Below are 14,162 nucleotides of genomic sequence, written 5' to 3' on the forward strand. Positions count from 1 at the left end.
GATTTTTTTTTTTTTTTTTTTTTTTTTTTTTTTTTTTTTTTTTTTTTTTTTTTTTTTTTTTTTTTTTTTTTGGTGTTCTAGCATTTTTTAATTCAAGAAAGAGGATTGGAATATTTGATTGAATGCAGTTCGAGCAGCTCTTTGGAACCTTCTCTCATGGTTAGGAAGAAATAGAAGGGTGTTTCTCAATACGGAGAGGAATGTGGACAACATATGGCAGTTTGATAGTTACAGTTCTTGATTCGATGATATAAAGGCACACACATCCGTTCCTCCTGAACATTTTTGGTAAACAAACGAGGACATTACTTTTTTTATTGCCAGTTCAAGGTAGTCAAAGATCAAAGCCAGTGAAGAGCAGGCCTTCCCTCTCTTTCTTCCCTTCCATTCAAGGAGAGAAGTTTCACAATCAGATTAGTTTGGTACTTTCTTTCTGAATTCACTCTGGATATGAAATACATAGAAGTCTATTAGTTTGTTGTGGATATTAATACTACATGAAATGTGAAGAAAATGGCAATAAATGATATTCATACAAATTGTATTCATTTAAAGTGAATCAGTATGTATTGTCATGCCTTTCTGAAGTGTTTATAGATGATAAAAATTCTTTTAGTATTAAATTGTACCGTCTGGCTACATTTTAGAGGGGTAAAACCTGTTCTTTAGTTGATATTCATACAAGGTAATATAGAGAAGCAATTATACGTGACGTGGAGGATTAAAATCTCTGACCTTTTGATTGGGAGTGCATGTTTTATGCCCGGTTGAGATATGCACATATTAGCTAATGTATATGTCAACTCGAGTATAACTCAATTGGTTAGAACATTACACATTTTTCATAAGATTGAAGGGTTCAAATAGGACGGAAAAAAATTACCGTCCACATTAGGAAGAAAAGAACTCCCTATGAATACATGAGTTTGAATGAATAATCTAAATTTAGTAGATCTAAACAAATCGTATGATCATAGCTTCAGATTTAATGAACTTTCTTCAAAAGCTTTAACCATCTGTCATTAAGTGATCCAATATGAAAGAGAAGAAATTAAATTCCATTTAGAGAGAGAACAATACGTTGGCAATTAAATGGACTGTTAAAAACATAAAAACAGCAACCGTTAAGCTCTTCTGGCCATTACAAAAGTGGCTGAAGTTGGTATAACTTTCATCAACAAAGTTCTTCAAAACAAAATAAAGAAGAAAAAACTCGATCAAATGGCCACTCTTATTGCTCCCAAGTACTTCTCTCCTGTTGAAGATGCTGAGAATATCAAGAACTCTTGTTTAGGTATCTCTAATCTCTTCATATTTCATATGGGTTTTGAAAAAAGCAACACTTCTTGAAAGAAAATTGGTCAAAAGTTCCTCTAAAAGCACTCGAATTTGTTTGAAAGGCTTGCCAAAAGTGTTCATTGATGGGTTAGAGATTTGTATATATCATGTTCATTGCAGGTTGGGGAACAGATGAGAAGGCCATAATCTCCATTTTAGGCCACAGAAATGCAACTCAAAGGAAGCTTATAAGGTTGGCTTATGAAGAAATCTATAATGAGGATCTCATTCATCAACTCAACTCTGAGCTTTCTGGAGATTTTGAGGTATGTTTGTCTATATATATATATATATATATGCTTTTGTTGTGCTAAAGATTTTGTAATGAATTTTGATGGATGAGTTTGAATATGTTATGGTACGGTAGAGCGCTATATCTCAATGGACGCTTGATCCTGCTGATCGAGATGCTGTTTTGGCAAACAATGCATTGAAAGCATCGACGCCTGATTATCGTGTTATCGTCGAAATAGCATGTGTTCAATCTGCAGAAGATCTCTTGGCGGTAAAAGGAGCTTATCGGTTTCGATTCAAACATTCCCTTGAGGAAGATGTTGCCTCTTCCACAACTGGGGATATCAGGAAAGTATGTCTTTAATTAAGCAAGTCGAGTTCTAAGTTGTGTAATAGTTTCCTACCAAAAGTAGCTTATGAGATTACTAAGTCGGGTTGTAACGGCCCAGGCTACTGCTAGCCGATATTGTTTCCACACCCTTATAAAGGGTGTTTTGTTCTCCTCTCCAACCGATCCGGGAAAGGTTTTCACACCCTTATAAAGACTGTTTCGTTCTCCTCTCCAACTGATGTGAGATATCAGAATCCACCTTCCCTTCAGGGCTTAGCATCCTCACTAGCACTCATTCCTTTCTCCAATCAATGTGGGACCCTCACCAAATCCACCCCCCTTATGGGCCCAGCATCCTTACTAGCACACCGCCTCGTGTCTACCCCCTTCAGGGAACAGCCTCCTTGATGGCACATCGACCAATGTCTAACTCTGATACCATTTGTAATAGTCCAAGCCCACTGCTAGAAGATGTTCTCTTTGGACTTTCCCTTTCAGGCTTCCCCTCAAGGGTTTTAAAATACATCTGCTAGGGAAAGGTTTCTACACCCTTATAAAAGGTGTTTCATTCTCCTCCCCAACCGATGTGGGATCTCACAATGAGCTAAATTTTAAACGAACAAAAGGGTAGCTAGAAGAATCCTTGACGATCAACCTTTAAGACAAAAAAATTTTTGATTGCAGCTTCTTGTGGCAATAGTGAGTGCCTACAGATATGAAGGCGATGAGATTGATGAAAGCACTGCCATTTTAGAAGCAAACATTCTTCATGATGCAGTAAAAGGCAAAGCTTTCAACCATGAAGAGATTATCAGAGTCTTTAGCACAAGAAGTAAGCCACAGCTCATTGCAACTCTCAATCGCTATAGAGATATCCATGCCACATCCATTACCAAGGTAAGAACAATATTACACTAAAATGGGTGAAATTCTATGTTTCATGATATGATTCTCACTATAATCCATCTGGGTTTTGATATTAAACGTCAGGGTTTGATGGGAGACTCAGCTGATGAGTATCTTGCTGCATTAAGAACTGTTATCAGATGCATTAGAGATCCAAAAAAGTACTATGCAAAGGTACATATTATCATCAATCAAGTAACCAGCTTTAGTTCATTTGAAGCTGTAACGGCCCAAGCCCACTGCTTGGAGAGGGGAACGAAACATTTCCTGTAAGGGTGTGGAAACCTCTCCCTAATGAACACGTTTTAAAACCTTGAGGGGAAGCCAAAGAGGACAATATCGGCTAGCGGTGGGCTTGAGTTGTTATAAATGGTAATAGAGCTAGGCACCGAACAGTGCGTTAGCGAGGATGCTGGACCCCAAAGGGGGTGGATTATAAGATCCCACATTGGTTGGAGAAGGGAATGAAGCATTCGTTACGATGGTGGAAAGTGAACAATATCTGCTAGTGATAGATTTGAGTTGTTAAGCGAACAATATTTGCTAATGATGGATTTGGGTTGTTATAGAAGTTGATCGTAATGATGTCGATAATGTAAGCTCATCTTTCTTACATTGATACCTTGATTTGATGAAAATAAAACTCGACCTACCATTTTTAGGTTCTGCGGAATGCGATGAACGCAGTTGGGATCGACCGAGATGCTCTTAGCAGAGTGATTGTGACAAGAGCTGAGAAAGATTTGAAGGAAATTATGGAACTGTATTTGAAGAGAAACAATATATCTCTTGAGGAAGCTGTGAACAGAGACATAGGAGGAGACTACAAAGCATTTATTCTAGCACTTTTGGGCAGTGATGAACCTATGGACCTTAAGGATTAAGCTCTAAAATAGTTTCATTCATTTTTTTTTTTTTTCTCTACTTTTAGAATAAGTTTGATCAAACATAGGACACTTTGGATGAATTATATGGTTATAATGGAAATTATTAATAAAAATTAAGTAGTACCGACTTCCAAGTCTTTTTATTTTTTTAGCTCAACACTATTTAGGGTCGAAGAATTTAAACTTCTAACATCTTAGTCAACAATACATGTATACATCTTTATGGTGTAGGAATGGGGTGTTCTCATCCTTGCGTTCTATTTCAATCTCTTTCCCTATGAAATTATCCCTTTATTCTTGCTGGAATAGGGACGAAGATTTCCCGATCCATCCTTATATATACACATTCCAAAAATATTTTAATTGATAATTTTATAATTTTTATTAAAAAAATGAAAAACATCCTAATAAATATAATATTATTTCATATGCAAATATAATATTCATTGTAATTTCTAAAAGCTGAAATTTTAATATCATAACATCTCCCTTCCCTTTTTCTCATCAAAGGCTAATTCGCTCTATAAAGATTTCTAATATCTCTAAGCTAAACTTCCTACCGAAGACAAGAAGGGTCTTATGGACTCGAAGGCATCTTTGTTCTTGTATGAAAACAAAAATGAGGACCTAATTGCAAGAGCGAAGCTCATTCAATCATAACGGTTAAATTGAAATGATGTTATGATATAACGCCTAAACTAAGTTGATAGCGAAGATGAAGAGCCAACGCATGCCAAGGTTTGACAGGATAAACATTGATTGAACCCATCAGAGTTCTTTTGAACAATACTCTTCCCAATGGAAGTTTGGATCCCTTAATTTATGCACTTAAAAGAATTTCCTATGTACAGAAGAATTGAATTTCTGTGCCAAATGTATATCCCATACGAAGCAGAGAAGACAGCAAAGCACAAAATACGAAGCTACACAAGGAACAATTTCTATGTTGGTCCTTCACCTTTTGGAAACTCTAGCTTCCTGTGTCTGAAACACAAATGTGTCTTCTGTAAGGACCCCTGTCATGTGGAACAAGCTTCCTATGGATATCTCTATGACGTTTCAAACTAAGCAACAAAACTTCAACGCCCGTTCGGGCCACGACAGCCAGCTGACTGGTTTTTGATCATTTACTGGCACTCCATAATGTTGCTTTAAGGAGACATGCGTATCAGATGGAAGAAGAACTAGTATGATTCTTGTATTCTCAAGCATATTTCGTCCGAAGGCACGTCGTCATGATCACTATACTTCACTAGTTCGCCATTTCCGCTGCAAAGTCGTGTCGATAACGAAGGAGAACCCGGGGAATGATTGCCTGCATATGTATTTGTAACACCAAGATTTTGCATCAACAGATTTAAATATCATTTTATGATGCAACATTTGTTCTTCACACACCTCTAAAGGATGAGCTTCTTTCAAAATCTTTGGTTAGTTGCAGTAAGATGGTACCAGACAGCACAACAACAAAGCCACATATTTCAGATATGATTGTTCCTCCACTTTGGCCATCCCAATCCTGAAGTAAAAGATGTATTTTTCTAAGTACTAATATATTAAGCTTATGTCTGAATGACTCGAGATAAGAGAAAATGAAATGAAGCGAAGATATTGTCCCAACTCCTAGCAGACTTCCTCATCAATCAGCTCAGATAACAACATGAATCCAAGTTCAGAAGAATCTAAGAACTTTAGAAATAGTTTCGTTTCGTTTCGTTTGATATCACATAAAATTTTTATAATTGTAGTGACAATCTCGATGCATGCTTCAGCTATTCTTACACCATCTTACACACACAACTAGATTTTTCATACCTTGAACATTATGACACTTGCAAGGATTGTCAGTGTTGTAAACATAACGTAGTATATCGGTGAGACGATTGCAGTGTTGAATGTGTCGAGTGCCTGAAAAACACAAATAAGAGGCGTTTATTGATGTTTCGTCGATCGATTGTAAACCAACTTAGAGTAATTAACTCAATGAAGCAACAAAAAGTTGGAGGAGCATTATATCAACGGCTAGAGTAGAGTAATGCAAGGAGAACAAAAGCAAGGAGGACAGAGTTCACACAGGTGAACAATGTGTAAAACAAATAAGAACACAAGATTTCATATACTTGAATTCTCATCAAGGATACGGTCTCTCTAGCACCACTTCCAACCAGCCATATTCCCAGCACGTAAGAAAAAAAACTAATATATTGATATCAACCATAATTGCAAACTGTCCATTCTTGATGAGCTTCAGATGAGAATATATAGAATTTTATGTGCAAAGAATGAGCTTTTTTTGTCAGTTTCTACTCGCTTCTGATCCCATAAAACTACCCTCTAAGCCTACAACATCTGGGGTTGGAAAATATTGACATTTGAGCGTGAACTGAAGGGATTGGAAGTGGCCATAGGTCTCCTCCACTAGCTTTGCTGTTGTTATTAACAAGAGTTCATAAGTAGATTATGACTTCCAGAGGCATTCATCAAAGGGTTCCCTTGTCTATTATTCATTGCTAACTGATTTCTTTTGGTTGCTTTCTTATGCATACGCTCTATTTTTGCTGGTTATAAAGTTGGTAGAGATGGAATTCATATCTACAATCTACAATTTTCCCACGTGATACTCCTATTTCCTTGGTGGGAGACCTATCTCCTATAATGTGAGATCCCACATCGGTTGGAGAGGGAAACGAAACATTATTTATAAGGGTGTGGAAACCTCTCCCTAACAGACATGTTTTAAAACCTTGAGGGGAAGCCCAGAAGAGAAAGTCCAAAGAGGACAATATATGCTAGCAGTGAGCTTGGGATGTTACAAATGGTGTCAGAGCCAGACACTAGGCAATGTGCCAACGAGGAGACTAAGCCCCGAAGGGGGTAGACACAAGGCGGAGTGCCAGCAAGGATGCTGGACCCCGAAGGGGGTTGGATTGGGGAGTCCCACATCAATTGGAGAAGAGAACTAGTGTCAGCGAAGACATTGGGCCCTGAAGGGGAGGTGGATTATGAGATCCCACATCATTCTTTATAAGGGTGTGGAAACCTCTCCCTAGAAGAAGGGTTTTAAAAACCTTAAGGGGAAGTCCAAAAGGGAAAGCCCAAAGATAACAATATCTACTAGCGATAGGCTCGGGTTGTTCCACACCTTCTTCATTTTGTGAGATAGAAAACTCAAACATGACTTTCAAAGTTAAGCAACCACATGCCAGTCTAAGAACAATAAAAGAGTAGTAGAATTGGCAACCTTGTTGAGATAATTCATTTGAATAATGACGCAAGTTACAACCACCAACATGAAAAACCACGTCTCAGGGTAGATTAATTGGTTCTTCCCCTCAAAGGTCAATTTCAATGATGTCCCAAGGGCTTTAACACTCATCACCTGCAAATATTCAGGATGGAAGTCAATCACACACAAAATCAATTAACAAATGAGAATACAAACCTTTTATTCTTTCAACATAGTTTTGAAAAATCATGTGTAGGAAAGCTTGTAAAACAAATCGTTTTTTCATTAAATATCATTGTTTCATGAACTAAGTAGCTAGTTGTAATAAGACAATTTAAATTAGACCATTGATTTTCGACGCCAACATACGCATAGCTCCATGGTTAAGGCATCTACTCCTTCCTTAAAGTTAGAAGTTCAAAGTCTAACCCCCGCACTTGTACTAAAAAAACGACCATTGTGCAATGCGTTTTGCACATAAGATGCAATAAGTTGTTTGCAAGATCAGTTGCAATTCATGCCACGCTATCAAACGTTTAAACACGGTAGTTTGGAACAATGAAATGCATCATAATTCAACTAAACTCGACGCTCTGGTGAGACGAGACTTACCGAGAGGGAACCCATGAGCGAACAAATTCCAGTAAACACCAACACGTTGGTATGGCCACATCGCGGGGAAAAATAGATGGCAAGAATAAAAACCAATACAATCACAGAGCCCATATATAGCAAGAAGGCTGAAAAACAAAATAGTATTAATCAGCAATGAAGCTCACATACGACAAGGTAACGAACAAAACGAAACGAGTCACGAGCTAGACGTTTAACCTGGCTGTGTTGCCATATTCCATATTTCCTGGACAGAAGTAATAGGACGCTCACTTGGAGCATGAACAACTATAATGACTGAGCCTGCTATACACATCACACACCCCAAAATTCCAAGCTTGTGCAACCTCTCCTTCAAGATAAAATGGGCCAACACGGCACTAGAAAATCCCATTCAGAGGATATCAGAGAAAACTCTGATAGCTAACATGGAGATAACTTTTAAACATAATTGAGAAAGAGAAAGCACAGCAGACACGAAATACCTGACGATTATGCTTAACGCACCGAGAGGCGTCACGAGAACTGCCGGGGCAAATGCGTAAGCAATGAAGTTGGCAGCCTCACCAACAATCACTGGATTACAAACAATATGAACATTGATCAAATATGGAATTCAAAAGGGGCAAATGAATCATGTCCAGCAGATTACTAGAACTTTGAAGCAGGAATCAACCAAATTTAAGTTCATCCATGAACACGGAGCACAATTTCTACATAGTCAAGAATCAAGATAAGAAAACATGTAAAAATCCATCATTATATGAACAACTTCAAAGCAAAACAATCGAAGCCCCTTGAGAAGGAGAAAGAATATCTTACTTATAATCATGCCTATCCACCATAGAGGCTCCAAGAGGTAAGTATAGCCACCAACACCTGCAAAACGAAGAACAAAAACAAGGCCATCTGAATCAAAACAAGCCCCAGAAGAATCAACAAAGAAAAAGCCTAAATCAAGTGCATTCATAATGAAAATCTTCACCAGCTCTGACCCCAGATGCTGCTGCTGCTCTTCTAAGCCCCTTTTTCTTGATAATAAAGCTTGCCCCTATGAACCCACTTGAGAGCAAAGCCAAAATAACGCCATTCAGATTGTCTTCACCAAAACCCATCACGAGAATTCGATCCTTGTTGTTCTTGTTCTTGTTCTTCGTTTCATCATCCAATTAATCACCCATTAGAACCGTATCTACGACCCAGAATAATACCATCATCATCATCTTCTTCTTCTTCTTCTTCTTCTTTCTCCAATATAATCCGTTTTCCTTTTGGTTTTTGCTGCGAAATACAGTAGTCACATTGACGATGCTCATAATCAATCATCAGTACAGATAATTGCGTTTTGTCGCGTTGAGGATGGAAATTGCCCAATGGGATCCACGCCACGCCGCACGGGATTGACGGACAAGAAAAACTAGTGAATATTTTCTATTAAAATGTATTGGGTAAGTAAGTAAGGGAAGTGATTATATAATATAATATAATCAAAGCCATACGATTAATTACCGTAAGGATCTTGACCTTCATCTTGAATATGAACAACTTTTGGTGGGGTTCTGAAATGAGAAGAATTCTTGGCCGACATCATCATCTATCAATTTTTGTGTGACCTAAACAAGCCAACTTTTTGTGTGCATTCATCGTTTGTGAGCATTGAACTGTTGACAGCGACGAGCCGTATGGAAGATGGAACAACTATTAGTGGCTTCAAATTCTTGTTCATTTTCATGAATGGAAAGTATAAGAAGATTGATTAACAAATTATGGCAAGTGGAATAAAAAATTTAAAAAAAAAAAAACAAACTTTTTGTAGAATGAAGAATCATAAGCCATCAAATAAACCCAACTTAAAATTTTCATAAAATTAAAAACTCTATCAATTACTATCGGTAAAAAATGATTTTCGTTGCGCTGATTGAGTATGTTTATAATTTTAGAGACTTGACAAAAAATGGAACTAGGAACGTTATCTTCCCACATAGGTAGGTAGATGAGTGATTCATTTAAATGTTGCTGAGAAGGACTTAGTTTATGATTATATCATAAACAAATTGTTTATTAGATTATCAGCGGTACTTAACGTACAAATATACTATATGGGTAAAATGAACTTTTGATCTAAGTTGTAATTAGAAAAGCTTATAATACATCAGTTTACTTGTAATGATTATATTCATGGACACAACTTATTTTACACTTAAAAAAAGAGTACAACTTTAGGTTTATAGGGAAGTAACTAAAAATTGATTGATTAAGAATCTAATTAATTAATTTTATATCACTTGAACTTAGCCTCTAAAGATGTGATATTAATACTAAAAGTTCATTCTGTTGATTTTCTTATAAAAAATATTTAAATATTAAATATAAAAGAGAAAAGTACATTTAATTGAATTATAACTCGGAGCTGCCATAAATAAAGATTGAATAAAAGAGCAGTCATTACATGTTGGTTTAATTGTTCAAAACATTTAAATAAAGATTGACTCGGTGGTTTATTATATAGAATAACAACGGGATAAATTGCAATCACATAATAACGGTCCTCATCTAAAAGCTATCCTTTAGTCTTCATTGTACTAAATTTGGAGATTTTTCAAGTAAATGAGTATAAATGTTTTCAATAATTATTTGGGAGTTCGAGGTTGGATGGTTTGTAAATTAGGCCTATGTGGTCTCTGTAAATAGAACCTTTGAATTAAATGTCGATCATCTCATTCTCAATTAAAGTTTTTCTCTATTCTTTTTCTTCTTATCTTTAACATCAAAGCAAAGAGTGGTGAAAGAAGTCAGGAGCGAGTTTTTTTTTAGAAAGTTTGAGACGGTGCGAAAAATGGTTATAATTACGTGTCTTGAATTTATTATGTTTGTTTGGTCTAAATATTGCTAGAATCCTCAAATGCTAATCAACTCGAAGAGGGTGAATTTTGTCTAAGGTACAAAATTATAAATATAGAGAAAGTTTTAGGCAATGGTCGAAGGCGAAATAACAATAGAAAAGCTACTCACTCAAACATTAAAAAGAACACAAAAATGAATTAAAATTTAAAAGAAAGTTAAAATGTGACTCAAATATTTTCTTTAATAGATGATCCTAGAACATTGTCCGAACTATACTCCAAGCAATACTCTTAACGAATGTGGGCTATGTTCGATTTCTCGATAGGTTGGTTATAATATATTATATATAAAAATAAATTATGTATATAATTAGTAGGTTCATGATGAGAAAATATTTGGAGCTACATGTGAAAAAGGCAAAAACCCTCTCTATTTCCTAACGCATCACCAAATGTCAGCAACATTTACAACAAATCGAATCCCTAATCTTTGAGCCAAACGAAAAAACAAAAGGTTAGATGCCCAAAACGAATCTAAACCAGAAACCTAGCAGATTAAATAGAAGGCTTACCGAAATTTACACCAATTCTCTACTCGACAGCCCAAAGAAGTGGGAACAAGAATTTGTGATTGATGAAGTTCTTGATAATCAGAAAGAATTTACCTCCAAGGTGTAGTTTCTTTTCAACTTCATCAATTTTCTCGCAGCTTCACCATATGCTCCAAGTTTCTCAGTTTCTTCTGCGTCGAATTCATCTCCCATTTTATCTAATCCATCTAAAGCCATACCTGCAGAACTAGGTCTGATCACGACGAGAGTCGCCGCCGTCATCACGGAGCCGGACGCTGGTAGGTCCAGCACCGGCACATGCCACATCTTCATGTGCAGATCTGGTATTACAGTCCTTTCTACTGGAGATTGATTCGAAGTGGAGGATTTCATCGAGTCTCTGAGTTCTTTGAGTTGCTTCTCCTCCATATAGAGTCTTCCTTGTTTTGTTGAATCGGTTATCACCACGCTCTGTAGCATCGGAAAATCGGCTACCATCTGTTTGACCAAATAATGTCTCATGGAAGCAGCGATTAGGGATGAAATCGTCCATACAATTCGTAGTTTAAGTTCTTCGTCTCCCAATTCCGTTTCCGAATCTGCTTCTACTACGCGTTCTTCTTCTGTTTCTTTGGCCTCTGAATCAGAATGAACAATCGATTTCCGCCGCAAAGACGACGCTCCAAGAACGACGCAACTCTTCAATTCAGCACCGAACTCGGCCTTCCACTTAAGCAAGGGACCACCGCCATGAATAGAGCCAATTTCATCGCCACAGCAAGGAAGTTCCATATGAACGAACTTAATTCCTCTAAATTCCTTCAACGCAACACTCGGCCAGTAGTACCAATCGCCAAATCCAGAACTTGGCGGCGAAGTACGAGTAATCACACGCCGAATAAAACGAAAAGGCGTAAACACAAACTTACGAACAAAAAACCTAATCAAGGAATTCGGCGGCGATCGACGACCGACTCTCGATTTCCGCTTCGAATCAAGTACAGGACGAGGAATCGCAAGAAAAACAGTGTCGGATTGCGAAATGAGAGAAGCGAATCGCTTGGAGACGGCAAGGCATCGAATAAGAGAACGAGCATCGATCAATTTGTTGAAGATGAGATGAAGAATCGCATCGGGAAGAAGATCAAAATAGTCTAAATCATCATCATCCTCATCATCATCTTCTTCTTCTTCTTCTACAACTAGTTGTTGCTGTTCTTGACCTCGATTTCGTATTTCAAATTGATTCTTGATCGGATCCATGGACACAATGATCTTGATTCCGGATCTTGATCGTGGCTGTTGTTGGTATGGATTTGAGGCAAAAACGAGTGAAGATTTCAGGCATTAATTCGACGGTTTGTAGAGAGAGAAAAAGAGACTCCGTGGTTTTTGAGTTGTTCGTTTGACCATAGATTTGTAAGAACAGAGAAAAGACGCATACACTTCATATTTTGCTGACTCTGCAAAAGGTGCGACCATATCCCTTCCCCCTTTTTTCTTTTTTAAATTAAAAAAATTAAATAGATAAGACTTTGTATTTATTTTATATTTTATATTTTATATTTTAATTAAAGTGTCGGTTAGAATATAATTCAAGTGGTTGATCCAAGCTCGAGTTCGTAACGATATATATTTTTCTAAAGGTTTTATTCTCTTTCGATAAAGCTTAATTTCATTATTTTATTTTATTTATTAATATAATATTAAATTTTAAATCTGATGTATTTTTATTTTTTTGTTTTTTCATTAAAATTGAATTTTTGAAATAAATTTCTCTTTCTAAAACTTATTTATTCAATTATAAATCGAGTAATTATATTCCAATTTCATTTATTGGGAAAAAAAAGCCAAAAATAAATAAATAATAATAATAATAATAATGTAATGTACATTTAATTAATAAATATTAAGGAATTAAGGAAGAAGCATGGTCTTGTTGTTTGGGTTGACAAAGTCAAACGTAGGAAACTTCGAAGAAAAGGGCAAAGCGTGGCGTATGCGGATTGGACATTCATTGCATGTGTCTTATTCTTCCAAAGTTGACTTTTTTTTTTTTTTTTTACCTTTTTTAATACCACGTGGATTGTCCATCTTATGATTACCATCTTACACAAACTATATTATTTTAAATAGTTATCCTAAATTGAAATATTTTATAAAATTTAGAGGTGTACATGGGTTGAGTTGAAACTTTTTCTAGATCGATCTGAAATTTTAGATTAGTTGGATTGATGACTCGAGCAATCTGAATAGAGTTCACAACCCTTTATTGCAAGAGTTAGAATTGAATATGTGAATAGTAGATGAGCAGTTTGGATAACGAAAGGTTATGGGTCAATAATATTAGCATTTTGGATTGGATTGGTGACCTGACTTGATTTAAACAGCAGTAGATAGATAATTTGGATAGTAAGTAACAGCCCAACAATATTGATATTTTGGATTAGTTAGATTGATGACTAATTCAAGTAGAGTTTACCGCCCTTCGTGGCAAGGCTTGAATTGAATCACTTAATCATCAGAGTCACAACTGCTATAGATAGACATTTTGAATGGTAAAGGTATGACCCAATAATATTAGCATTTTAGATTAGTTGGGTTGATGACCCGTGCAATTTAAATAGGGTTTACAGCCAGCCCTACGAGCCAGTTTAGATAGCAAAGGTTATGGGCCTATCATTGGGCCTTCTCGAAGTTGCATGGGTTGGATTAAATTGTCACCAAATATCATACGCCTCAATTTGGAAGACATTATTGGAGTGATTGATTGTTGGAATTATCAAATAATACAATGAAGATGAGAAGTCACGTCATGGGTATTTTAATTTTTTTTGTAATGTCCCATATATATGCATGTGAAATGTTGTATGTATTCTATGACTATTATGCATGATAAAACATCATTTAAAATTGTGTTGAGACTGATTTCATACATGATATGATTGTTTCAATGAAAATAAGTTTTTTTTTTTTTTTTTTTTTGTGGTAATTGCACGTTGTGTAATCAAGTAGTTAGCTATTAAAGTCACGGTTCGAATGACACTCAGTTTTGCTGCTTAGCTTCGTAAAGGAAATTAGTTTTTGAAAATTCAACATCGACATATGAGTTGGATGATTAATGTCTATATGTGCCAATTAAGGTTGAGTTAGACAATTCTAATCTAAGATAGGTCTAGAGTGAAACTGGTTTTTTTTTTTTTTTTTTTTTTTTTTTTTTTTTTTTTTTTTTTT

The 14,162-nt window shown here is 36.1% G+C and overlaps 4 protein-coding genes across 7 annotated transcripts in view; 2 read left to right on the top strand and 2 right to left on the bottom strand.

Moving 5' to 3' along the window:
* Positions 1–559, top strand: part of LOC111472338 (integrator complex subunit 3 homolog) — a 5,463-nt gene extending 4,904 nt beyond the window's left edge. For 2 of the 3 annotated variants that reach the window (XM_023118029.1, XM_023118012.1), the window contains exon 4: positions 82–559. The gene's annotated coding sequence lies outside the window, so the exon portion shown is untranslated. The remainder of the gene's footprint in view (positions 1–81) is intronic. The other variant, XM_023118021.1, reaches the window with a different exon arrangement.
* A 149-nt stretch (positions 560–708) lies between these two features.
* Positions 709–3,802, top strand: LOC111472399 (annexin D8). Its single transcript, XM_023118084.1, has 6 exons — positions 709–1,294; positions 1,459–1,604; positions 1,706–1,924; positions 2,588–2,800; positions 2,894–2,983; positions 3,472–3,802. The coding sequence occupies exons 1-6, from the start codon at positions 1,222–1,224 to the stop codon at positions 3,691–3,693; spliced, it is 963 nt and encodes a 320-aa protein (XP_022973852.1). The 5' UTR covers positions 709–1,221; the 3' UTR covers positions 3,694–3,802.
* A 622-nt stretch (positions 3,803–4,424) lies between these two features.
* On the bottom strand, positions 4,425–8,779 carry LOC111497731 (probable magnesium transporter NIPA6). Of its 2 annotated transcripts, none has more exons than XM_023148635.1 (9): positions 8,520–8,779; positions 8,357–8,413; positions 8,020–8,110; positions 7,754–7,914; positions 7,535–7,662; positions 6,938–7,075; positions 5,512–5,604; positions 5,095–5,215; positions 4,425–5,011 (listed from the first exon to the last, which is right to left on the bottom strand). In XM_023148635.1, exons 1-9 carry the CDS (start codon positions 8,647–8,649, stop codon positions 4,881–4,883), a joined length of 1,050 nt encoding a protein of 349 aa, XP_023004403.1. In that variant the 5' UTR covers positions 8,650–8,779; the 3' UTR covers positions 4,425–4,880. The 2 variants fall into 2 exon arrangements, with proteins under 2 accessions (XP_023004403.1, XP_023004413.1); XM_023148645.1 differs by having other exon boundaries at positions 8,530–8,621.
* A 1,959-nt stretch (positions 8,780–10,738) lies between these two features.
* On the bottom strand, positions 10,739–12,428 carry LOC111497724 (F-box protein At4g18380-like). Its single transcript, XM_023148623.1, has one exon. The coding sequence runs from the start codon at positions 12,189–12,191 to the stop codon at positions 11,028–11,030; it is 1,164 nt and encodes a 387-aa protein (XP_023004391.1). The 5' UTR covers positions 12,192–12,428; the 3' UTR covers positions 10,739–11,027.
* Between the last annotated feature and the right edge of the window lie 1,734 nt (positions 12,429–14,162).

Source organism: Cucurbita maxima, unplaced genomic scaffold, assembly GCF_002738345.1.
Source record: "Cucurbita maxima cultivar Rimu unplaced genomic scaffold, Cmax_1.0 Cma_Scf00002, whole genome shotgun sequence".
NCBI lineage: Eukaryota > Viridiplantae > Streptophyta > Magnoliopsida > Cucurbitales > Cucurbitaceae > Cucurbita > Cucurbita maxima.